The sequence below is a fragment of the Coffea arabica genome, chromosome 10e (genome assembly GCF_036785885.1).
Source record: "Coffea arabica cultivar ET-39 chromosome 10e, Coffea Arabica ET-39 HiFi, whole genome shotgun sequence".
NCBI lineage: Eukaryota > Viridiplantae > Streptophyta > Magnoliopsida > Gentianales > Rubiaceae > Coffea > Coffea arabica.
Genome location: NC_092328.1, coordinates 42,115,150 through 42,142,414, shown reverse-complemented (window position 1 = coordinate 42,142,414; position 27,265 = coordinate 42,115,150). Strand labels below are relative to the sequence as shown.

General features: G+C 36.4%; 1 protein-coding gene and 1 pseudogene across 1 annotated transcript; both read right to left on the bottom strand.

Moving 5' to 3' along the window:
* Positions 1-813: 813 nt before the first annotated feature.
* LOC113711485 (sister chromatid cohesion protein PDS5 homolog B-like) lies at positions 814-27,265 on the bottom strand (annotated as a pseudogene).
* On the bottom strand, positions 12,431-13,611 carry LOC140015306 (uncharacterized mitochondrial protein AtMg00810-like). Its single transcript, XM_072067428.1, has one exon. The coding sequence runs from the start codon at positions 13,609-13,611 to the stop codon at positions 12,571-12,573; it is 1,041 nt and encodes a 346-aa protein (XP_071923529.1). The 3' UTR covers positions 12,431-12,570.

The following is a 27,265-nucleotide window of genomic DNA, read 5'->3' as shown; positions in this document are numbered from 1 at the left end:
ATCCAAGTCGTATGGTGAAGAAAAACTTGTTTTGCATGGTCTGTGGAACATCTGCTGGAAATTTGGTTGTGGCTAAGCTACGAAATTTCCTGGTGAAGTTTGCAAGAAAGCCAGTGGCATTCAGTAGTGCAGGCAGGGTTGGATTTATGACCGTTTTGTTTGCGTGGGAAGCATGTTTTTGGCATTCAAGGATCCTGGTAATAGTAGAATAAGGTACCTAACCCTGTAAAGTAGGGTGTGGCAGGCGACAGCCATGATGAAGGTGACAGTTGGAGAGGCTGGCTTGGCTTTTAGAAGCACATTGGTGGTCTGGCTTGGGGTTATAACAACAATACTGGTCTCGAACGATTTGATGTTTACCGTGTCAATTTCAACAATATAAAAAATACTTCTTCCTTTCTCCTCCTCCCTCTTCCTCCCCTCCCCTTTGCCCAAAAACCCTCCCCATCCCGCAATGAGAAGCTCTGATCGCAACTGGCTTCTGGAAGGGAGGTGGAGGGTTTTGCAAGTAGGAAAAATGGGAGGGAAGGAAGAGGGAGGAAAAGGGAGGAGGAGAGAGGAAGGAGGGGGTGGTGATGGATGATTTTTTTAATTTTAAAAAAAATACCCCAATAATGCAAAGCCTTTTTCCCCCCTTGTGTCAACACCATTAGAAATGGATCTTTACTCTGTATTACTACATAATCTTAATCTTAGCCAGCCCACTTTTCACTTACCGCTTAGTCTTTTCCATTCCATAAACCAAAAAGAAGAGCTACCCCTCATGAAATTGAAAAGAATCAGAGGGTACACATATCATTTAACCTCAAGGTAGAGTTCCAAGGCCGGACTTGATAAACAAAATTTTAACTGAACAATTACAAGGAATGTTAATTGTTCAATCAGCTAAAAACTTTTCAGTCCTCAGACTGGGCGTCAATCTAAAATCCAACAGCAATTCCAACAATCTGCATCATCCGTACACGAAATACATAACCAAGGAGCATCCCAACCTAGGGATACTATATTTGTGACAGAGCTCCATAAACAAGATGAAAAAGTCGTACATATGCACTAATAGTGAACGTATGAATTCACTAAAACACGTCATATGGCATAGAGACAAACAATTTACTGACAAGAACGTTAATAGAACAGTTAACCAAGTTAAACTTTCTGTCTTCGAGTCCTCCATGCAATCTGAAATGATACAACACAAAAGTCATCACAAAGATGTAGAGATTAGTTGTTTGTGGCGCAAAAATGAACACTATAGATTGTTTATTTAGATGGAAGCTGTGGTCATTAGAAATTGCTAACTTATGGGAATCAAACTTTATCTTAAGAAGCATGTGGTTATTAGAAGCATATCAAGCACAAAGAGAAAAAAGCCAGAAGAACCTTTACCATGTCCTTGTTCACATTGATGGCTTTAGATGCCGCAACTTTTGATCTTCGTATCTTCTTAGTATTCTCTGCAGCTAGAAGTCAGAGATGTCACACTACATATCCATATCACCAACATAATATGTTATCTGCACCCTTCAAAAGTTATTCAAAATCCTTAACGTAACTTCCCCTGTAATGTTTAGTTTTTAATAGAACCTGTTAGCTGCTCTCTAATGGAAACTGTAGTTCCACAAAGTATCATGCGTTGACCAAGAACATTGACCGATATATATCAGAGAGAAGAAAATAGTATTAAAGCACACTAAAACATAAGTAATGTTCAGAAGGCAGTGCAGCAGTAGAGGTGCACCACAAAATAATGGCCAACGGAGCCAACAACAGTTAAGTTATTGGCTTGACAAAAAAGAGATACAGGTGTTGAATTTTATACAAGATGCTTTCATGTTATATAAATTTTCAAGATAAACTGAATTATTGTGATTTTAATTAAGACATATCTAGAGATTACCAGGGAGAGGAATCTCTTCAGCAAAAAATTTTGTCTTCTTGAGTGAGTTTCCTTCGCAATCAGAGTCACATGCACCAGAGGTTTCCCTTTTGCTGTGGACAGAAGAGTTCTCCCCATCATTGCTATAATCATCCATGTCAAATCTTGTTAAAAATAATATATTTTCGACGGTGGAACGCAAATATATGGGTAAAAGCAACCATTTATCATGAAGGATAATATGGAAAGACATAATCTCTCATAGGACCTATTTGAGCTACACATCCTATAGCCATGACAGTTGTAATGCCAAAAATACTAGTAAGCAATTGTGAATCAAAGCCAAATATATCAAAGGTACTTTCCAGTAAGGTGGAAGCATATACATATACAAGGGAAATTTCAGATTGATAACCACAATGTAAAGATTTTGCGAATCAGGTATTCCGATACACGTGATTAAAGAAGTGAAAATAAAAGGAAGATGACGTGAAAGGCTAAATAGGTTTGAGGGAAGAGGCACCTGCATCTTGACATGATGGAGCAAGAGAATAGCATAAAGAGCTTGGGTCCACAATATTAAAGGAATGTCTTAATCTTCAGTTTCAGGTATAATCCTAGCAATACTTGTCTTTTAAAAAGGAAAAGAGAGAAAAAAAAAGTTGCGGAGTTTTGCTACCTTTTATCAATAAAGTCCAATGAGGAAAACAATGGAGGTATGAAGATTGAACATTCTTCTGGTTCATTAATTCACCATCAGAAGGAAAATGGATCTAACTTTACAGTTTTACAGAATAAGGGCTCGTATAAGCGGATAGAGATATAAGCAGGCAGATCCACAAGACATCTTTTAGGATCCAGATCAGATAGATTGACATGTGCATCATCCGGTCCATATTCCTACAGGCCTAAAACATGCAGATGCCTTGCTGGACCCACATTGTGTGAAATGTAATGCCAAAATATGGTACTGAGGTATTAGATGTTCAGTGAAGTTGGCCAACCACCACATGTGAAAAGTCTTGTACCACAATGACACAAAGTTTCAGTAACATAAATCACCAGATAGATGGAACACATTCATCCATAGTTCACTCCAAAACCATTTCAAAGGATTCAATATATTTAGATGTAGCACCATCATTAGGCGGACTCTTGCCTCAATTCTCAAGTTTGATAGTTAATATTCATCAAGAGTCACTATGGCTATTATCCACTTTAATTATTTTAACATTTTTGCTACACCATTATAGTGAAGGAAAATGATCTCACTGCAAACAGACCAGTCACACCAAAACTGAAGCTGGAAAAATAAACAACAACAAAATTAGGGAAAAAATAAAAGTGAAACACTGAATTATTGATCATAAGGAAACCAAGAACTGATTTTCCATAAAGTCATGCTTGAGTTAAAGTGTCAATAAGGAAAGAAAGTTCTTCAAAATTTCCAAAGTTATGAATCTATTCCTGTGTGAGAGGCACTACTAGAACCACAGTAGATATGCACATATGAGCCCAGAATAAGCTTTTTATTCCTTTGGGTCAATCGTCAACTCTACTGCTCCTACTCCTACTCTAACCTGTTTAAGGGAGGGCCCAACTAGGCAAAGGAGGGCTAGAAGGAGCAGTTTCCACCTCTGGACCAAAGGGGTGCACTACAGTACACCATTCAGATTTGACTGCAGGGTGCAGAGGTTTGAACCCCAGACCTGCAGCTAGGCCTGCACCTTATGCTTCACTTGGTGGCCAACTCACCTAAAGCAAGTCGGCTTGAGCCCACAATAAGCAAATTTTTTATATACTCACACAGAAACACACTTCGTGTATTGTCCTTTTTGAATATGTCTGTCTGCGCATGAGAGAGAGAGAGAGAATGCACTGGGCTGTGGTGCATAGGTGAAGAAGTTGCAAAATGCCAGAAACGGGGGTAGAGTTTCACAGATTTAAATGTAGAGAATACTAGAGGTGCGATCCAATGGCTAATAGTTATAAATACTTTTAAGGCGTAATAAACATAAAATAACTAATACACACATACATAATGAGGTATGCTCCTTGTCACAGGGGAACAAGCAGATCTAACCAATCTACTTGTGAAACCTATTAATCAAATATGGGTTGGATCTCATGAACAGGTCTAGCGCTAAATTTATATTGTTTTTTACATTACTGGAACTGGACCAATCCAAATCCAAACCAGGACCAATAATGGTCCTCTAGTGCACTACCGAAGTTTTTAGGCCAAGACTGAATATACATTATTCAAAAGAAGCTTTGGCCCAAGGTCATATATATTTCTTTTTAGTGTTCAATGTTAGATTTAGGCATCAATGTTTCCTTTGTGTCTTGTTGAGTTTAGTGCTTGGCATATTTTGTATTTTCAGCAAATGCAGAACAAGTCAATGCTTCAGTCAAACAAGTCATTATAGGTCAACCAAAATGGTTAAATTCAAACTCATGAACTAAAATTTTGAATCAAAGGAGATATTTGGTTTTAAGATCTCAGTCCCAACGAATAGATTATTATTGCTATCATATGTTTAATTGGTTTAAATCAACGGATGTTAGAATTGATTTGTGTATTAAACCAACAAGCAACTGGCAATTCATCCTGATTGCCTACTAAATTTGGTGGTATCAAATTCACCAGACTAGCTGCATTTTAATTAAGAAGTAAAAGAACAAGAGAAGTCTGTTACATAAAGACAGGACAGTGTTTCACAACTGTGCAACTTCACCTGCCGGTTCTCACCTATAATGAGTTGAAGCTCGCATTTGTTGGTGCTCAACATCTGATGCTTCACCCTTGTCTTTGTTTTCCTATAGTAGTCCGACAAATCACAGTAGGACAATCAGCAATGGTAGAAAGAACAAAATTTTCCAGGCACTTAGCCAAAAAAAATTTTTTCTAGTCATTTTAGAGTTAAATAATACATATACCTTGGCTAAATTAGCTTTCTTGTGGTTGGCTGTTGACAATTTGGCAACTTTATCGGTATTGCTGTTGTGTCATATTCATGTCCCTCTCTTGTAAACAGCTTGGAAAGTCTTCATTCAAGCCCAATGTGCGTTTTGTTGCTACAGAGTCACAAGAAGATCCAACTCGTTCTTTACTCATGATGGATTCAGATATTACACTTGCATGCATTTCATGCTGATTATCGACAGAGGACTCATTGCGCACTTCAACAGTCCCTCCAGAATGAACCTCCTGATGCGTCGTTTTCTGCAAACCCTCTATCCAAATTCTTGATGCATCAGCACTCTTAGATAGTGTCAAGTTCGAATTGGCAGATTTGTTGGCATCAGTAGTCAAAGAACTCTTTAAACGTTGTTCACTATGTTTCTTGATAGTACAAGAAGTCTGACAAATAAGAACAAGACAAATATGCATAATTACTGTAAGTATAACAGCAGATGAATAATGAGAAGAACATGATTAATTTACTTGAGAAGTCTGAATTCCAAAATTACGAGTCAACTTCCTAATAATACTTGCCCCAAAGATTTCCCTGATGATTCACATATGGCACAAGCATCATGGGTTTGGGTCCCACTATTGCCCAGTATTAAGACAAAAACATTATTTGCCCCAAATTTGGAAGGCAGATAGGGAGACACGGTAGACACAAAATGCTTCAGATATTTTGTTTTGGGGGGGGGGGGGGGGGGGGGGGAGAGAGAGAGAATAAAAGATTGCAGTAGTGTAATGACAAGTTCTGTGGAGAAAGAAATTAGAAATGGTATCTCATTTTGTTCCATGCCAGTAATCTGGGTCTGAATCAGTTTGAATCTAGTTTCAGTGGAGCCCACAGCTGAAAGAACCCAAAGTTCTTGAAAACTAAGATCACTTCTGTTTGTGCGTCAAGTTAAAATTACTAAACAGAAGATTAAATATTCTGAAGGCCTGACTGAAACTCATTCACTAGTAAACCTTAATCAACCATTAACATGAAATTCCAAAAAGCATTCACATAAAAAAATCAGTAAGATGCCAGATTTAGATTTCTCGCCTCAGTTTACCTTAATATATGTTGACAACAATAAACTTAAAGTTTATTCTAATACTCCAAAACTGTAATTTTTCCTGAGTTTATCTCGATGTATAATGACAACAAACTTTAAAAGTTCACTGGTATATTTCCAAAATTTAAGTAGTATTAAAAGTTCCATTTTTGACTTTAATATATATCTGAGAGTGTTCATAATACATACCTTAACCCTCCTCAACAGTGTATAAAACAGTTCAAACACTGTTTCTTTTAACACAATGGTCATGTCAGGAGCTTAAACTAAAGGGGGATAACCCTCTGCACTAGCTTAACAACTTTCCTTGTTGACACCCAGAAAGTTCTTGCTAATCCCCACAAAGACTAAGGATGGCAACCCTCCCTAGCCCCCTGCCCCGCTTCCCCCGCGGGGCTAATAAAATTTGTTATATAATTTTATTATAGTTAAATTTTAGCAAATAATCAAGTATTAAAATATCAATACATCACCATATTCATTGTAATTTCACAATTGAAACTTACAAAAACAATCAAACAAAAGTTATTTGAATACAATCTAACATGATGAAATAAATACAATTAAAGTAGTCAAGTTTTCACTTTTGACACAAATCCAATCACTAATTCATTATTATGCTTGTGCTTTTCATTTTGAGAAAAAGATGTTATTGTATTAAGTGTAATTAGGGATTTAATATAAATGTATTAGTAAATTTAATATAACTAATTAATATTTCTATTAGTAGACATATATAATTATTAGTATAATGATAATATCAATTATATTACATATACTAATATACATTATATAATACATATAACTAATAATATAATTATCATAAGTTTCTAACTAATTAAATTAAATATTATATATATAATTATATACATATATATTTATATATTTATATATTTATTTTTTTTAAGCAGGTGGCAGGGCGGAGGATGGCGCATGAGTACACTCCCCCGTCCCGTTTCTAAACCGGGGGGGGGGGGGGGCATTAGCCCCCCGTGGGGCGGGTGCCGCACCCATTGCCATCCTTAACAAAGACCACACAGATGCTAACTTAATACGAAATGCAATGACCCCTACTCGCATAATAACTTGCCTTATTGAAGCCCTGAGAGGCCCAGTTAATCTTGTCATGGAACCACATGGAGCCTGATCAAATACCAACTGGAATGACCCAGAAAGGCACTACCATAACAAAAAACTTTAAAAATCATCACATATATAGCATACCTAATATGGCCAAGTGGGTCAAAGTTTTGTCTTTCGCGATGCTACCATAGGTGAGAGCAGAAACACAAGTTCTCATAATCTCACTAAATGAAGTAGATGAAGAAAGCCCATCTACTATACTAGTATTTTGAAAATCATTTAATTGCCCGTTAATTCCTCCATAAATTTCATTATTTCATTAATTTTTTCCCTTCAACACTACTATCAAGTATAGCATCATCTCTTTAAGAACAAAGAAGTTGATATCCTGCAACAATGCAATCATGCCGAAAGTCAACAACTTGGTTGCATAAAACATAAAATTCAAGGACAACCGCATCAACAAGATAAAGTGCATATACTATCTGCACCACTTTGAACCGACAGAACTTGATGATGTTTGACATATGATGCCTGTTCACAGCATACAAGAACCAGATTGCCTCATAAAAAGGAAAAAGGAAAAAAAGAAAATAAAAAACCTACTTTGACAATGTCATTAAGAGAAATTTTATGCATCAAAGACAAAAAATGCAAAAGCATGATAAAACACGTGCATGAAGTTTATCCATTAATTCATCTATTCGTCTATTAAGTAAATGCATGAATGCATGAGATTTCATCAGATCTGGATGTTTACCAAAATTCATGCTCCTAATCATACTACAGCAGAGAACTAGGCTTAGTTGATGAAACAAAGCCCCAAAAGTACATATCTTATTATGCAATGAATATTCTAGGCAAAACAAGTCAATCACCTTAGTTTAGTTCCTATGCTGATTACATGACTTAAAACTGCATCAACATACAGAAAATGAGATAGACAAACCTTACACAAATTTGGGACAATGACTTGCTCAGAAGAATCATTTAAAGCTGCAATTGCAGACACAGCAAGTTTTGCCTCTGCTTGAGTCCCTTCCAAGCGCACCCTCTCCAAAAAATTGTAACAATCACTACATGGATAAATTCCATATAACCAATCAAAATAGTAACAAAAAGGACAACACAGAACTAATAGACTAAAGTAACATAAACATCGAAAAGATAGACAGCAGATAGATAGAGTAATAAGCCTTGTGTACATGGACCTCTTCTTTCTGCCAATTAACAAAAATTCTCAACTGGAATTCAGGGCTGCTTTTCAAATAAGCATAGCTTACCCACACTCATGCATGTAGACTCTCTCTCTCTCTGTCTGCCTCTCTCTCTCTCTCTATATATATATATATATATATATATATATCAATTTTGCATTAGAAAATTTGCCAATAATCACGTCCTTTCTGGATGGGGATACACTTCCTGTTTGAAAATAAAAAGTACTCTTAACAAATAGAAGCATTCTGATAATAAACAGTTAGCACGTTGTTTTATTTTTATTTTTTTAACATAGAATATGCATCTCAACAAGCTATCTTCTTGGAAAATATTTTTTTGAGTTCAAATGAAAAGTAAACTACAGAAGATAATAACTATAAAACCCATTATACCTCAGTGTACATCTTACCAAATGCCAAAATGACATTGAGACTGGAAAACCCTACCTCAGCTTGATAGAAATATTTGATCCTTCTTTTGCTAGAAACTGAATAAGCTGCTCATTGAAAGGGATATCGTCATCAGCTAACAATTGCCAGAACTTCTCTTCAGAACTTCTAAGAAGTGAGGGAAAAGCACTGATAATAGCCTATACAAGGTAAACGAAAATTTGACTTTAGTACATAAGAGATACTGCTGGAATATCATTATATGAGTCCAGCAGAACAGACCAACACAGGTCTTCTTTCCATCCTTAATAACCAAGGATAAACCAAAATATGTATATGTGGCAAATCTATAGAAATTACATCTTTTGTTTATACATCTACTTCTTATGCATGCATGGCTATGTGCAAAAGATAGTATGAAAAAAGCATCCCATATAGCTACTGCTGTTCCAGGATTCCCCTATTTACCCAATGAGAGACTGCAGTAAGTATGAGATTGTCATGCAACTGCAGCAATTAGATCCATTCCCCATTTATCTGAGCCCTTGTTCCCTTGTAGCTGATCTTGAGGCTATTTTGGTTAAAATTATATATGAATTCAAGTCAGATGCTTATTTCTGCTTATTAAAAAACTCTTTGATAGCAAGGCTTTTTACTTGCAGATACACTCCTTATGCTTGAGTAATTCCAACAGCTATTGAGAATTATCTTGAAACAGTGTGTAAAAGAAATATTTGCCACCTTAATAACTCTTCTACACCCTGGAAACTGCATGCACTAGTCCAATTGTTGGAAAATTAAGAAATAATCTACTGCCTGTCACTTCACTTAAAAGGCAAAAACTTTTCTTGCTAGATGAGAATTAGAGTGACTACTTCCAATAACTCAAGCGTCTTGCTTGTGCTTCTACATTGCCTCTTACTACATCAATTTTATTCAAAAAAAAAGTTTAATTGGAACAGGATAATATTTCCTACTTTATCATTCTACATGAGTGGAAACTCAGTAGAAGGTTTCTTAGTTAACTGGAAGCATATAAAGCTACGGCCAAACCTTCTGCATTCATATGGGAAAAAAAAATTCCCATACAGCATACTACATAGACTTTGTCGCTGCAACAAGATTGCAAACATTGTATACCACACCAAGTTGGTAGGGCATATCTGCATTGGGTGGATTGTCAGGTGCATTATTTTCTAAACTAGAATTCCATTCTTTGATATCGTTATGAAGTTCTCAATTAAAGGAGAATTTAATTGTCAAAACACTAAGCTTTAAAACAGACACCAAACTTACTTCTCACAAATGCACTAGTGTTTCAAGATCCTGGTCATTTTTTTCCAAAAGCATGCTTATACTCAACCAATCAAGACAGGTTCTCTGCAACCAGTTTCACATAAGGAGATATTAAAAGTTTGCAATGTGGTAACACAGGCAGATATAGGTACTTTCACAACACTAAATGTAATTCTACTGCAATCTTTTTCCTTTTTGGCTCTCAATTGACTGGAACCTTTTTTCCCCCTCTTTGGACAAGGGCATTGTGGTACTCTATGAATTTAATCGTTTATGCTTGAATCACAAATTTGCACTTGATTGAGAATTGATTGAAGGAAAGGATGAAAACCTAATATCTTTTACCTCTGCATCTTGTTCATGTCCTGTGAGACACCACAAAAATTTTAGATAGAAAAATGGCAATAAGAGCAGCACTATGTAGCTACATAAAGAAGAAAGAGATCAACTTAAGTTGTATAATGAGCAATCCAACTTACTGAAAGAAGCAGCAGAGGAGAATAGTCCAATTTTGTATTGCGAACGCTCGTATCAAAAGTAAGATGGTCTAAGATACAGCTGACATGCCTAGAACTAAATATGTTTAACAAGCACTTGGATGACAGCAATCTCAAGAAATCAAAAAGTGGACTCTGGTCTCCAATCTTCCTCAGAAGGTTATCCTGGAAGAAAAAATACAAGATAAGAGGTCGATACTAGAGATGAAAAAGTTGAACTTGATACATAATATCAAATCAGACCACATGCAGAAAGAAAGTTGAGGGTTTAAAAAAAAAGAACAGTAATATTGAAAGGCCAAATCAAAGAATCCATCTCTGTTAGGCTACATCTTACAAAGCGACAAGCTGTAGCAATCTTTTTCAGTTCTTGTTTATACCCTTCTGATTTACAGGAATAAACAAGAGTAATTTCTCAGAAGGTAAACACGCCTTCCCTATTTTAATGGAAACCAATAGAAGGATATCTCAACATGACTGTTAAATGTAATAGTAATACCATTCAATCCTGTTAAATTTTGAAAGGCAAGTCAAAATTCACTCAGTATGATGGCACAAAGAGGAAAAGTAAGTGGATCTTGGAAGGTTGCTTAGGCGAGAGCTACTTGACAACAAGCAAAAAAGAATTGCAACCATAGCCAGAATCCTTAATGAACAAATAATAAGTCATCTCTATTCAGAGTCAAGTTTATATCAAATTCATAACGCAAGCATACAGGGAAGATGATCTCTAACTGAGTGGAAAGGCAATAACATAAGGGCTTTATCATGTCAACACCGGAGACAATAGCTCAGCAAACTCAGAATTTTAGATCATGGAAAGTATATGATGAAACACAGGGGATAAATCCATAAAATCAGGAAGTTCTTAACCTCCAAAACAGCTAAGCCTTAATGAATAGAGCTTTTCCTGACAGCATAAATCAAACCAATTGCTACGGCCACAGAAAAATGCTGTGTCATTTTAGTGAATACAAGTCTAACCACTTAAGAAGAACATACAAGACATGCATCTCTTGACAATTGTGCTTGTTTTAGTTAGTGCCACTTACATTACTGACTGTTATTTGCTTACACCCCATTTTGCAGTTGTAGCAAACACTGAAGAATCTAAGCTGACTGACAATTTGCTTAAATTGTCAATCAAGGGTGTTGAAGATTCAAAAATCAGATTCAATTGGATAACTGAAAAAAGCTTCCTAAATGCCAAAACAGTACAGTCCCCCTGCCCCAAAAAGGCCACCTGAATGCTGTATTTTTCTCTCTGAATATCTCTCCTCTTCTTCCCGCTCTTCCAATTCTTTTTCCAGGCAGAATCCCACTGGTTAGATCCATCCCACTGTCCAGTTCTCCTTTTTCTTTCACTTCAATTACAACAGTAACAATAACCCACAGATCCTCCCACCTGAACCACCCTTCTTCTAGACAACTAAACATCCCTCCCACACTATTTATTGCTTTTTGTTATTTCATTGCATGGCTAATGCTGCTGCTTTTTTGTTCCAAAATATTGTTATTAATCACATTTTCCAGTATTTCTTCCGCAAATCCTGCTGCCATCCTTGTGATGGCAATAGGGTGCATCCAATTGTACTTGGCAGACCAGCAGTGGGTTTTGGAAAAATGGGTCATAACCCACCTTGGCCAACTGGTCAGGGGACTAACATTGTGTCAGTTCATCTTTGGATCATTTGAACCCACAAAAGCCAATAATGATCAAAGCTTTTTGTTTTACATTTCTATTTTCTTCTTCACCAGAAAAACCTCGCAGCCACAGCTTAACCTCAAAATACAACTAACATCTCCAATTACCTTCCCCTCGACTGTCGCTCACTATGACAGTTGCCCGTCCCTTTACAGGACATCAAAATCACTCTCCGTCTTGGGCATAGATAACAAATCTGTGGTCACAATGAAGCAAAAATCACCAAAATCACATACAATGGGGGTGTATAATCTGGGCACCATTATCTTCTCTCTGCCACTGAGCAAAAAACTCACAAATTCTACACATAGCTTTTTTAAACCTGTAAAGAGGTATCTTGGGAGGAAAACATCTAGTCACCGTATTATGAGTGACCAACTAATATTTATAGGAGTACAAACCTAACGGACTGTTTACAAGAATACCCTTACTAATATATTATCTACAAGAATACTAATATTCTCCTAACACTCCCCCTCAAGTTGGAGCATATATATCATAAGCACCCAACTTGTTACAAAGGTATTTCACCCTAGAGCCCCCTAAACTCTTGGTAAACAAATCAGCCAATTGATCTGCAGACGGTACATGAGATGTCTTGATGATTCCATCAAGTAATTTCTCTCGAATGAAATGACAATCAACTTCAATATGTTTTGTCCTTTCATGAAACACTGGATTAGACGCAATATGGACAGCCGCCTGATTATCACACACTAAATTCATAGGCTGTTTATACTCAAACCCAATTTCAACTAACATGCTTTTCAACCAAACCAACTCACACACAGTGTGAGCCATAGCACGGTATTCAGATTCTGCACTTGATCTGGAGACAACTGTTTGCTTCTTACTCTTCCACGACACTAAATTACCACCAACAAACACACAATATCCTGTGGTCGATCTTCGATCTGAGGCAGAACCGGCCCAATCTGCATCACTATATCCTTCAATATCAGTGTGTCCATGATTTTGATATAGCAACCCTTTTCCAGGAGCACCCTTAAGATACCTGAGAATTCGTATAACAGCATCCCAATGACTAGTACGAGGAGTATCAAGAAATTGACTCACAACACTCACTGCAAATGAAATGTCAGGTCTCGTTACAGTGAGATAATTTAACTTACCCACAAGTTTTCGATATTGCTTAGGATCATCAAGTAATGCTCCTTGATCTCTTGCTAATTTCACATTGGGATCCATAGGAGTATCCACAGGTCGGCAACCTAACATCCCAACTTCACTCAACATATCGAGTACATATTTCCTTTGACATAAATAAATCCCATATTTAGACCGAGCTACCTCAATACCCAGAAAATACTGTAAATGACCTAAATCCTTTGTCTGAAAGTTTGCCTGCAGATTGGATTTAAGTTTCTGGATCCCCACAACATCATCACCTGTAATCACAATATCATCCACATAAACAACTAATAAAATTTTACCAGCATTAGAATGCCCATAAAATACAGAGTGGTCTACTCCACATCTCGTCAGACCGAACTCCATGACCACACTACTAAACCGGCCAAACCAAGCCCTTGGAGACTGTTTCAATCCATATAAGGATTTTTTCAAACAACAAACCAACTGCGAATTCTCCCCCTAAACAACAAATCCAGGAGGTTGTTCCATATATACCTCTTCTTCCAAATCTCCATGCAGAAATGCATTTTTCACATCCAACTGATGCAATGGCCAATTGTAAGTTGCTGCCAAAGAGATAAGAAGGCGAACCGAGGTAATCTTTGCAACAGGAGAAAATGTTTCTAAGTAGTCTACTCCATACACCTGAGTAAATCCTCGAGCTACCAGACGAGCCTTCAATCTATCAATAGAACCATTAGGCTGCACCTTTATAGTGTACACCCATTTACAACCAACAACAGGCTTACCTGAAGGACGAGGGACAAGATCCCAAGTACCATTTTTCTCCAAAGCAAGCATCTCTTCCTGCATAGCTAACCTCCAACCAGGATCATTGAGAGCATGGGTAATAGACTTAGGAATGGATACCGAATCAAGAGATGCAACAAAAGAAGAATATGACAGAGAGAGACGAGAATAAGAGACAAAATTAGAAATAGGATGAGAAGTACAATGTCTCTTACCTTTACGTAAAGCAATAGGAAGATCTGACTCACAAGAGGGCGTCATACCTGGATCTGAAGATTGAGAGTTAATTGGTGAAGTGCGTAGCATATCAGGAGCTTTCTCAACCATGGAACGACGAGAATAAACTTGAAGATTAGGATGAGATAATCGAGTGGTGGAATCTGGTGAACCCGATAACTCAGGTAATAAAGATGAAGGGACTGGTAAAACAGGAGGAGAAAAAGAGGAACACTGGTCTAACTCACAAGACATACCTTGCTTCATAAAATAAGGAGTGGATTCAAAGAAAGTAACATCAGCACAAGTGAAAAAACGATTTAAAACTGGACTGTAACATCTATACCCCTTTTGCGCTCGTGCGTATCCTAAGAAAATACACTTAATGGCACGAGAATCTAATTTATCCACCCCGAGAGCAAGCTGATGAACAAAACACACACAACCAAAAATACGAGGAGGTAATTTAAATATAGGGTCCTGAGGAAAAAGAATGGAGTGAGGTAGTTGGCCTCCAAGAATATCGGATGGCATGCGATTAATTAAATAACATGCAGTTAAAACTGCATCACTCCAAAATTGTTTGGGTACATTCATGTGCAACAAAAGTGTCCGAGCAACTTCGATTAAATGTCCAATTTTTCTTTCAGCAACTCCATTCTGTTGTGGAGTGTGAGGACAAGAGGACTGATGAAGAATACCGGACTTAGTCATAAAGGTATCAAAAGGAGTGGAAAAATATTCTTTCGCATTATCACTGCGAAGTATACGTACAGGCACACCAAATTGAGTCTTTATTTCTGTAACAAATGCACAAAAAATGGAATATAATTCTGAACGATCTTTCATTAAATAAAGCCATGTAACTCTGGAAAAATCATCAACAAAGATTACAAAATATTTAAAACCTAACTTTGAAGTTACTCGACTAGGACCCCAAACATCAGAATGAACTAACAAAAAGGGTTCCGAAACCCGTTTATTGACCCTAGGGACAAAAGAAACACGATGATGCTTTCCTAATTGACAAGACTCACATTCTAATGAAGACAACTGACTCAAGGTAGGGACCAACTTCTTCAAATTTTGTAGAGACGGATGACCCAAACGACAGTGAATTTCAAGAGGAGAAACAGTAGCAGGGCACGCAATCGGACCATTAGAGTTGAGAAAGTAAAGACCATTATGCTCATGTCCTCCACCAATCGTCCTCTTTGTCTTCAAATCCTGAATGACAACAAAATCAGGAGAAAAAATAACTGAACACTGTAGAGATTTAGTAAGCTTACTAACGGACATTAGATTAAAAGGCAAACTGGGAACGTAAAGAACAGAAGGCAGCGGAAGAGATGAGTTAATTTCTACAGTGCCTAGTCCTTTAACTTTAGTTGTAGATCCATCAGCTAAAGTAACATGAGGGAAGGAAGTAGACTCTTGAAAATTAGAAAAATTTCTAGAGGTACCTGACATATGATCAGTAGCTCCGGAATCAATGATCCATGAGTCAAAATTAGATGATGTGGAGAGACAAGCCATAGCATTACCTTTTTGTGCTACAGAAGTAGAGGGAAGAGATGCGTGATTTGCAGTTTGGTACTGCAGAAATTTGATATAATCTTCCTCAGATATGGTAACAGTCTTCTGAGACCCTTGTGCTAAAGAACTTGATTCAGTTTGATCAGTGGTAACCGTATTAACAAACCGAGGTGGTTTTCCATTTAAATCCCAACAAGTATCACGAGTGTGATTCTTTAAACCACAATGATTGCACTCACGGGTGCCTCGACCTCCACGACCCCCACGACCTCCTCTACTTCTTCCTCCACGAGAGCCACGTCCAAAATTAAGTTGCTCTGTCCGATTATTGTTAGCAATTAAAGCAGATTTGTCATTAATTAAAGCACCATCACCCTGTGCATTGTCCTTAGATGCAGAACGTAAGACCCGAGCATACGCCTCTGCAAAGGATGGTAATTGTTCACCTGCTAAAATTTGAGATTTGATTGGTTCAAATTCCGGCTTGAGACCAGCCAGGAATTTGAGCACAAGCATTTGTTCTCTTTGCCTCTGCATAACCTTGATATCACTTGAGAGAGGCATTACAGCATTTAATTCCTCTGAGACTCGCTTAAGATCAGCAAAGTATTCAGTTACTGTCTTGTTATCTTGTTGCAACTGAAAATACTCCAAAGAAATATCAAACATCCGTGAGAGATTACTGCAATATAATAACCGGACATAATCCCAAACTTCTTTTGTTGTCTCACAATGAGAACACATGTAAGCAATTCGTGGCTCCATAGAATTCCATATTGCTCCAAGAATTTGGGCATCCTCTTGAATCCACATTAGTTTCTTGCTATCCTCCGTAGGAGAGTCATCTGTGAGATAACGTTGCTTTCCTAAGCCTGTCAGATAAATCTTAACAGCTTTTGACCACTGTTGATAATTGGTATCATTCAACTTCCAATTTGTGATTTGAGGCATCACCATTGGCATAATATTAGTGGACGTCACAATACTTTTTGATAAACTTTCAGCCATAGCGAATAGCACTTCAAACCCAAGAAAGGGTCAAAACTCGAGACGCGTGAACAGTACGCGTGAACAGTGCCGGCGTGAACAGTGCGCCGTGAACAGTGCCGCGATGAACAGTGCGGCGTGAACAGTACTTTGCTAGATGTTTAACCTAAACCCTAGGACTCTTGCTCTGATACCATGTAAAGAGGTATCTTGGGAGGAAAACATCTAGTCACCGTATTATGAGTGACCAACTAATATTTATAGGAGTACAAACCTAACGGACTGTTTACAAGAATACCCTTACTAATATATTATCTACAAGAATACTAATATTCTCCTAACAAAACCCAAGAAAGAATCCATTGGTAATTTTTTGCTCAAATCTAAATAAAACATTTAAGATCTAAGGCTTGAACATTCAAATACCAATGAAGCATAGCAAGTTGTATAATCAATGTCGTTGTCAAATATATCTATAACAATAGATGAACATAGTATGTCTAGTTTCTCTCAAGTGCTATCAGAATGAAAGACTGGATGCCCGTAGAGCTGCTACTAGAGCCACAGAAGGAAAGCTGCTGTAGGAGGGAAAAGGCTGAGACGTTATCTATTTATTTATTTATTTCGTTCTAGGGCTGATGGTATTCTGTTGTGTTGCGTAAATGAATTGGTTTAAAACTTGGATATTCAATGGGCACAAACACAAACCAATATAAGCAACCCAACCTAACTAAACTCAAAGCCAAACTAGACCGATAAAACCTTCCAAATTTCTCAGCTGAGTTTGGCAGATGGCTGGCTTTGGGTTTGTTTTGCCAGGTCTATGCCATCCTAACTATAAGATATTCTTGTTTGCTGTTTGCTTTGGAACTTTGATTGCTTTAAAGTACGCCAATATTTTTCAAGCAGTCTTGAATCTATTTTTGCATGCTTCTTTTACCAAAACATTTTCCACTACAATTTTCTCTTTCTTCCTTTTTGTTTCTCTTTGTTTTCTTTTTGGGATTAATTTTTATACACTGTCAGTGTACAGATTTTTTTACACAAGCAGGTTTAGATGAACACCACATCATTACTGTTCAAATTTTAAATTCACTTTTTGTCCATGTATCATACATCTATACCTATTAGCATAAAAAATCTTTACACTCAGAGTGTATATAACATTAATTCTTTCTTTTTATACTAATTTGTAGAGTAGCAATCACACATTACTGAAAAACATTCAGATTCAAGTGTAGCAGCTTGATTGGCCTTAGCCTCGGATATCATATTGCAGCATACTAACAGACTTTGACCTTGCATATAAGCAGTCTTTCAAAGTTTCATGCTTTAATTATCTCAAAGTCAGAAAACCATAAACTTTTACCCTATTTGATATATCCACAAAAAAATCTTGACTGCAGTTTTGTCTCTACCAGCTACTGGAGACTGTTCAATAATACATTCATGTTTCTAAATGCTAAGAGACATAAGTGATCTGCTCTGAGAACAACAAACATTAGTAGCCATGTTCATGATTGCAATGCAGATTAAATGCTATGTCCAGGCAAAACAATGGCCACCTTATTGAAAAGCTCTTTAACTGCAACATGTTGCTTCTATTTTGGATAGCTCAAGCCTTTTAAAGTCTGGTAATAAATCAACAGGGAAGTCCTCTTCTCTTAATTTCAGTGAGTAAAACAAAACTAGGATTGGTCACAGAAAAGAAAAGCATGTAAATGTAAGACAAAGCATGCAACATCTGAAATCTGTGTAGGCATCCTCATTTTCTGCCTAGACCATTCATTTCACTGGAACAAACCAACATATGGCAGGAGAATGTCATTTCAGTTGGTATTTGTACCGGATCTGCTATGTACCATACCTGACATCTACTCCCATGAACAAGTTGAGAAAAAAAGACTCCAGAACATAAAGTGAACAAAAACAAACAAAGAGTTCAAAAAAATAAAACAAGCTAATACAAAATAAAAAAATAAGGACCAGTTGAAAATTTTAACTACTCTCATCATTTGCCTACCAGTAATAGTTTTTATATGGAAGACAAAATGTTCAGAAGCTAACAGTAGCCGTTTCAAGATCAGTGCTTAGGAAGATAAGCAAATGTTGAGCAGCAATAGTTAAGCAGATTATCATCTCTTTGTATTGTAAGAATCAAATTTATGCTCGAAATAGAAGATATCCTGTACAGCAATAAACTTGTCTGCAATGTTTCCATCCCATTTTAATAGCTATGAATTCTATTTTCTTATCTCCTGATTTTTCTCATGGTTTAACCCTATTGCATCATTCATACAATTCCTGAAAACACAAATTAAAGTCATTTTCCAACATCAATTACAATAAAATATCATTTAAAAAATTAGAACTCTGAAAGCAACAAAATCTGACTTAAATTTAGGAGCAATCATGGAAAAATTATTCTACAAGATGGCCAAATAACCAATTCTCTTAAACTTTTTGGAAAGCCAATGCAAGTTCTGGAATACTAAAGCTCCTATTAAAAAACAAAACTTCATTCTCACAACAGCACTGACTTTATGCTCTATGGATGAGTAAGTGGACATGATCTCTATTAAACAGAGTCAAGTAGAAGCAAAGTAGAAAACCAATTGCAAGGATGACAAACTTACTCTAGTAGAAAGAGCATCTCCGACGTTTATCAAGTCTGCCAGCATTTTGAAATATCATTATCATCGACTTGATTCAGCTTATAAAAGCACTCTTCTGCTTCTGCAGGATCAGGAAACAAAGCTGACATTTTTTTAAATAGAGCTTTGGTATTCCTTTCCATTTCATCAGAGCCTATCTCCTGTAAAAGCATAAGATTTTAGACAACTATTAGAAAATGAATATATTGGGTTGATATATGAAAAATATAGTGCAAACAATAAAACCCTTGCTCTCATGTTTGTGATTCATAGAGAAAAGAAGTAAAAACAAGTACCATTTTGCCAAAAAAAGGATAAAAGTGCCAACTGCTATTAGCAGTAGTCAAATTAAGAAAATGGAACTGGTGTGCCAATTGTAATTTAAGAAAGTAAAACATTATCAGACCAGTTATACCAACTAATAATGTCCTCTTCTTATGTCGAGTTTTGCACGTTTTTACTGTTAACCTATTCGCAATTTTTTCTTGTCATCTTCCAAATTTTGTTTCATAATCAGCCGAACTAAGAGGTGGAGAATAAATTCTCTAAAGATACAAGTGTGGACGACGGCTACAGGAGAAGAGCAATGGGTCTACAGCTTAGTTTATTGATTTTAAAACTATTTAAAGATTATTAATGGACCCTGATCAACTGTTCCTAATGCCTTTTGAAAGATATCATTCCAATTTAGGAAAGGAGAAACTATTTCAGCAACAATTAAGAGAAACATCAGCAATTCAATCTCAAATAGAATTTTAATATATTCTGAAAGTTAGCATCAGCATCTAGAGAGCTAATACTGAATGTTGGCTTCAAAATGCGTGGTCCAGTATTGCAATCATACCTATACACCCTTCTTAAACAGCTGTAACCAAAATCACATGCACAGCACATTGCAATTGCAGAATTAAAGAAAATTAAGCTTCATATAAGTATGCTCCAAAGCAAGTCATCACCTGGTAGGCTCACATCAACACTCATTAGTTGAATTAATGACCAATTGTCCAACTCACTAGACTAAAATGAACTTAACACATGGAAACATTGATCCAAACAAATAAAAACTGATGAATTCATTTGAAACTGCATCCTTCAAGAGGCATACACTCATGATATATCAATCTAAACATGGTGAAGCATATTTCTGGTCTAAGGAAATTATCATTAAACATTTTCCAATGAAAACTTCTAATTCTGAGTATAATCATGGGGAATTTCAGCAATGTAATATTAATCTGTAAGATCTGCTTTATAGGTGCACAAACACACTGGACTGAAGTGCTTAAATTCATAACTAGGTAGCCTCTATCTAGAATCTGGAGTGAACTACGGCACAGGGGAGTTATATATCCACTATTATTCATATCCAAAAACACTAGCTACATACATACTTCATTTGAAATCTCCAAAGTTTTAGAATCATTGTTCTTTTGACATTACTATTACATTGTCATGTGCTTATATACTTTAACTCTGCTTATAAATCATTGGAAATTTGAGCAATCCATTTTTTGTAAAATTGGTCAATCTGATTTACAGATGTAATATATGCAGTGGAATGAAGTATTTAAATCCACAATTACAATACTTCCATCTAGAATCTGGAGTAAACTATGACACTGGAGGATTATACATTCAATATGACACTGGAGGATTATACATTCAATACTACTCATGTCCAAAATGAGGCATAAGTTTTCACAAATTTCACAAGAGATCTCAAAGTCTTGAAAGCATTATTATGTTGACTATAGTGTCAGGTTCTCATGTGCAATCAGTGCCATAAATTGTGAGTATGATGCATTCACAAATTAGTATGCATATGGAAATTTGTCTGTTGGAGAACCCTGCCCGAGGGGAGGGGTGCTTGCAGAGTGAGATTCATAGATACAACCTCAAGTTTCAAAGAGGCTCTTATCCACTGGAAAGATCTTCATCTCTACATGCAAAATAATCCTAATCGCTAGTCGTCTAGTAACTAATAACAATTATCCAGAGCTTGTCATCAAGTAATTAACAAGAATTATCCAGGCAAAGTAAATAAACCTCATCGCCACACAAACTTACGTATAACCATGAAAAGAAAACTAAGGAGAACAGCTTCAAAAGTAATTAATCTTCAAGTCATGAGGGCCCACTAAAGGAATTTTGCAGGATGACACAGGAACTAACAGCTTGCTAATTAGCTAGCTTAAAGTTACCTCCTCGTTGACCCGGAGATGTAAGTAAGCTTGCAGTGCATTCCGTAACCTGAAAGCATAAAAGACATGAATAGAGAAAATACTCTTTGATTAAGTTAAGCCAACAACTTGGGACCAATACCTTCTTTTTTGTGATAGAATCGCATTCAATGCCTTCACATGCAATGGTGTAAAAAGAGAGGACAAAAAAAATCCAGTGATTTGTTCTTTCCTCAACTGAAAGTGAAACAGGAAATAGATCTTCTGCTAGTACATACTCCAGGCTTTGTGGCCTGAAAGTTAAAAAAATTTAGTCAAAAAAATGTGTATTGAAACAGCAATGAGTTTTTATCTAACAAAGATTGATGAGGGAATAGACTTTACCTGAACTCCTTGCAGTCTTTGTCATAACAAAGCATTAAAATTTTGCAAGGTATTTGCTCAAAATGCATCTTGATATCTCCAATACACTTTGTACAATAATCCTGATATAGTTCCAGCAACTTCTGCAAAGCTTTCTTTCTGACAGATACCTGTTCTTTTTTTAAAAAAAAAAAAAATCATCAGCTCTATTCTCCTTATTTCTTTGATAATCAGAATCGCCACCCTAAACAGAAACTACAAAGGCGGGAATAGATGTAACCTTCTTATCACGAAGCCTATCAGCCACTTGACTTATTAGTTCATTAGTAACAGAGCCTATTTGTAATCTTGCTACATCACACACAATACTCACAGCCTGCATTCGAACTCTATCATCAAAATCTAAGAGTCGACTCTCCAGCTCTGCTGCTCATTTCAAAGAATGTACAAAAAAAAAAAGACAAAAAAAAAAAAAAGAAGTTTAAGATTATCTCAGATAGCAGAACAATGTTCATGAAATGCAGCAGAACAATCAAATTTTCAAAGCTTACTGAGAATTTGTGATGATCCTGTCCCAGATGGATTGTTAGCATACAAAGCTCTACCACATGAAAGAGCACATAACCTTACTTCAGCAGACTTATCCGTAAATCTATTCAGAAAATCCATGAAAAGGTTGTGATACTCCTCAGCAATGTTGTGGCCAGGCAAAGAAAAACATTTTCTAAGTAAATTAAGAGCTTTTATCCGGACATCAACCTGATCTGTCTGCAAATCATATTACACAAATGATTAATTAAAGCATCAAGAGGAATGACAAAAAATATTATCATGATATACAGATTGGTAAATGATTCTGAAAGATGATGCAGTCATAATATGATGACTTAGTAATCTCTAGTAGGATACCAGTTACCAGCAAAATCTATCCCATTTGCATAGTGAAAGGTGCTACTCAGAAAGGAAAATGACTCACAAGTAATTCATGGCTTAAGCTAGGGATTACAGAAACAAGCATTTGAGGAGCACTCCGGAAGATTTCATAGAGAATGTCATGGTACCACTCTTTAAGTTCACTCCCAATACTTTCTCTGTTCAAAATACAAGATCTTAAAAATGTACATATACAGCGTTCAAGCTTTTCATTGCAGTTCTGAATGACAGAAACAGCAAGCCGAGCAAAGCCACCAGATCCACCCTGCAAGAGACATAAATAAATCACCAAAGAGAAAAGGTATTAATCCATACTACAAAACAGGAAATATTGCAATAAACAAATTCTACAGTGACTCGTTATTGTAACGACCATCTAATAACCTTCTGAGTAACTTTTGTACAGCTAATCATGAGAATTAGTTAAGTTATCAGACAATTTATCTATTTGATTTAAAAAGCAACTGCAACAAGACTAAAGCAAGGAATCCCTTTTTAACCATGTATCTGAAGTACTGATAAGACTACTAACAAGCCTTTAATATTCAAACACCAAATGAGCCAATGAACTAGCAATTAAACATTACTTGTCACCAAATGCTTCAAGAGCAAAATTTTTTAAGTTCAATCACAAACGACAAAGCAGCCACAGAGCAAGGGAAGAATCATGGTAAAGCAGCTCTTCATCAATTAATAATTAATGATGGCTCTGAAAAAGAACTGTTTCAACAAATTAGTAACTATTGATATGTCCACAAAAGGGTCATCATTGACTGGACCAAAGGAGAGATGTCAAACTAAGGGTCCTGATTTGATACTCAAAGGTAGAGTAGAAAAAATGTTCAAAGACTGATAAAATGCTGAACTTTAAAACTGCAAGAAAGGAAAGTCCTTAAAAAGAATAAAAGTAGACAACTTAAAAGAAGAGTACAAAAGGGAGACAATCCAGCAACTTTATGCCAGAGATTTGGAAATAATCCGCTAAAGAACCCCAAAAGGTACCTCCAGCATACCTGATTAAACAGTCTAACCATCAAGAACCCCCCCCCCCAAAATGTTTTAATAAAAAACCTTGCACGTATCATACAGGTATACACCTACTCTTTTCGTCCATGAGTAGATATTAGACTCAATTCGTAATTCATAAAGTTCTCAATATGCTGCAGCAGGTGCCCAGACCTCATAATATCTATGATCATCTTAAGTCCTCTCGTGCTTAAGTAAAACAACCATGAGCAGAATAGGTAACAGTTTTCAAGGATAAGCAGAGAATATCCATTATGTCTTTGAGCATGCTAAGCATATGATAACTGCCAATATTATGTTGGTATAAACCTCTATTTTTTCATCCATTTTCACATGCAACTACAACTAACAAAATAACAAAATCATCTGAAAATAGGTGCTAAATATAATCAATTGCTATAAATATAAAAAGCAAAACTGCAACAAGACATTGATCATGCTATTTTGCACAAGCAAAGCATGTAGCTAACACTTGCCTTTGATTCTTTCAAAAGATTTTGTAAAATCACATCCAAAAGTGGCTCAGAAAATTTTTCCTGAAAAATGAGTGGCTCAAGATCTCTCTCTTCCAATTTGTCTTCCAAAATGCAAGCCATTATAGATGACATTGCATTAATCACACTCTGAGGATGCTGCTCTCTGCAGGGAATAGTTGAACTATTGTCAAAGAATAGCTTAATAATTAGATATAGCCTTTACAAAAAAAAAAAAAAAAAAGATAATTATATTATGCGTAAGTGTTCAAAATTGTGATCAGATGATAACAAAGATAAACTGTCATGATAGGTTGGAGAATTATATTCTTCCAATGGAAATTTTTACAATAAGAAAGCTTGCAAAATAGGTTTCTGGTACCAAAGCTTTCGCGAAGGCACTTTGGTAAACTCATAAGCATATGCTTCTCTTAACTAACTCTATCTCAAGCATATATTAAACATGACAGCAGATACATGTTTCCTTTTTCAAGACTGCTGAATGGTGCACATTCCAAAATAATTTCAGCTATAAAGAATCTCTAGCACTTAACTATGGCATCAACAAGTTCAATACAGCACCATAACTTTCGATTTTCTCTTTCTGGTTAACACAAAAAAGGGCCCTTGATTGGGACACAAAACTAATGGGATAAGAAAGAATAGTAACAGAAAAGCTCTTTAGATCTTATTTTTTCCACTGCACCTTGAAGCTTTTTGGTAGGTAAACAATCATACACCAGTAAAAGTCTTTTCATCGCCTGATTACAAGCACAATCCACCAATTTAAACAGTATAGCCTATGACATACTGTGTATCCTCTTCTCAAATTTTTACCATTACGGTTACTCTAACCGTTTCCCGCATGCAGACTAGCTGATATCAATCTTTTTGAAGTCTCCTAGTCAACTTCAAGAATCATACTTCAAGTTTGCTATACTCTGCACAGATACTTGAAACCCTCTTTACCTCAATCCTGTCTCACCTTATTTAGTCTGCAGTTGTGTAACATTTTCCCCAATCTGCCAAGCTTATTAAGAGCCTCGCACACTTTGTATCCATCAATAAGTTTAAATCTCATCTACCAATTTGAGTTTTCTCTCCTTAAGATAGCCCATCCAGCCATTCTTTCCTTAAGAAATCCTATCCAGCCAACCCTCATGGCCCTACTCTTCTTTCAGTAAGGAATTCTTAAATCCCAAAGCAGAACCCAATAAAGCAAAAAAAACTTTGGTTTAGGGTACTGAAACTTGTTATTTGATTGTTTCATGTTAGTTTCAGTTTTCTAATTTGTGAAAGGGCTTCTCTGATTCCTGCACAATCCAATCTTGGCATGTCTTACCAAACTTATTTTCTAACCTTTGTGTGCAAGCGTCCTGCAAGCCTAAATTTTTTTTTTAGTCATTTTTTGTAGAAATTATTGACTTATTTGTTTTCCTTTGTGTTATTGTGAATGCAATATAGTTGGTTGTGCTCCATGAATTCTTTAGTGACTGACTGTTGAAGTCTAAACAAAAATTATAAGCATAAAATGCGTAGCCTTCCCAAAAGGCAGAGCAACATAGTTCTCACTGATTCCAGGTAAAAGAAGGGCATGAGCAAACACAGATGAAACAAGAAAATATAACCTCGCAGCACTGAAAAAGATTTTGAACATTTTGAGAATTAAATCCTCGCATCCAACATCCAGCATTAGCACACAAAAGTTCAGCTTAGCAACTGTCTCCAGCAGTTTCACCCTTCTTGAAAAATATGGGCTTTGGTAATCACCAGTCTCCGCAAATATGCTTTGAAGAAGTTTAAATATATCCTGCAACGAGAATCAGTTGCCCATTAACATATGAAAGATTTCCCATCAAATGGGAAGAAAATACATGGGATCTTAACAAATTAAAATGGAGACAAGTGAAGGGAACATGGTAAACAAATCACAGGAATGTAACTGTTACCCTGAAAACATCATCACTGAAACCAGGATCTGGAGCCAAGACCCGGATAATCTCACAGAAGCAGGTCGCCACCAAAATTCGAATATCTTTATCCCTGTGCTGAAGCAGGCCATGCTTAACAAGAGAATCACTCAGAGGTTGTATTACTGAATTCAGGGATTTCAACTGTTTAAATTTTCCCAAAGCAATAACAGCTTCCTGCAATGAATTCAATTCGATTAGGGTAAACATCAAAACCCACATCCCCCAAGTAAATACGCTTAAGCATGTTTTAGGCACATTGAGTTTCACCAATTTAAGTTGAGCGCTGTGTTCTAGAGTCCAGAATTATACATGATCTCCCTCACTTTCTCCCACGATTCCCTAAACAAATAGAAGCTAAGAAACCTAAAATCAATTAATTACCCCTTAAATCACAATAAAGTTCACCCAATGAAACCGCCCCAAAAAAAATTCAACAAAACCCAGAGAAACCGACAACCGTAAAAGCGATAATTGACTTCGAAATGTAAAATATACAGCAAAAAAATTAAATACAATCAACTAATTACCCCTTAAATCACAACAACGTTAACCCAAATGAAACCGCCTCAAAAAAATTTCAACAAAACCCAGAGAAACCCACAACCGTAAAAGCTATAATTAACTTCAAAATGTAAAATATACCACAAAAAATAAAATAAAATCAATCTGCCCAACAGCTAAAAATGAATAAAGAGTATTCGAGGACAGGTAATTACTTTTAGCAATTTGACAAGGGAGTCTTTGTTTGGGCAAGTTTTGGAAGCTTTGAGTTGTTTGCCAAGTCGGGAAATGAGCTGTTGCGCCTCGGCCTCAGACTCTGCTGCCGCCATTGCTCTGTTCCCAAGTTTTCTGATCTTCGAAGATTAATCTTAGTATGAATTATTAAACCCTAGAAATTTATGCATTGAGAGAGGAGAGGCAGAGGG

Excerpts from the sequence above, each read along its gene's own strand:
- LOC140015306 (XM_072067428.1), bottom strand. The coding sequence starts at position 13,611 with ATGGAGTTCGGTCTGACGAGATGTGGAGTAGACCACTCTGTATTTTAT.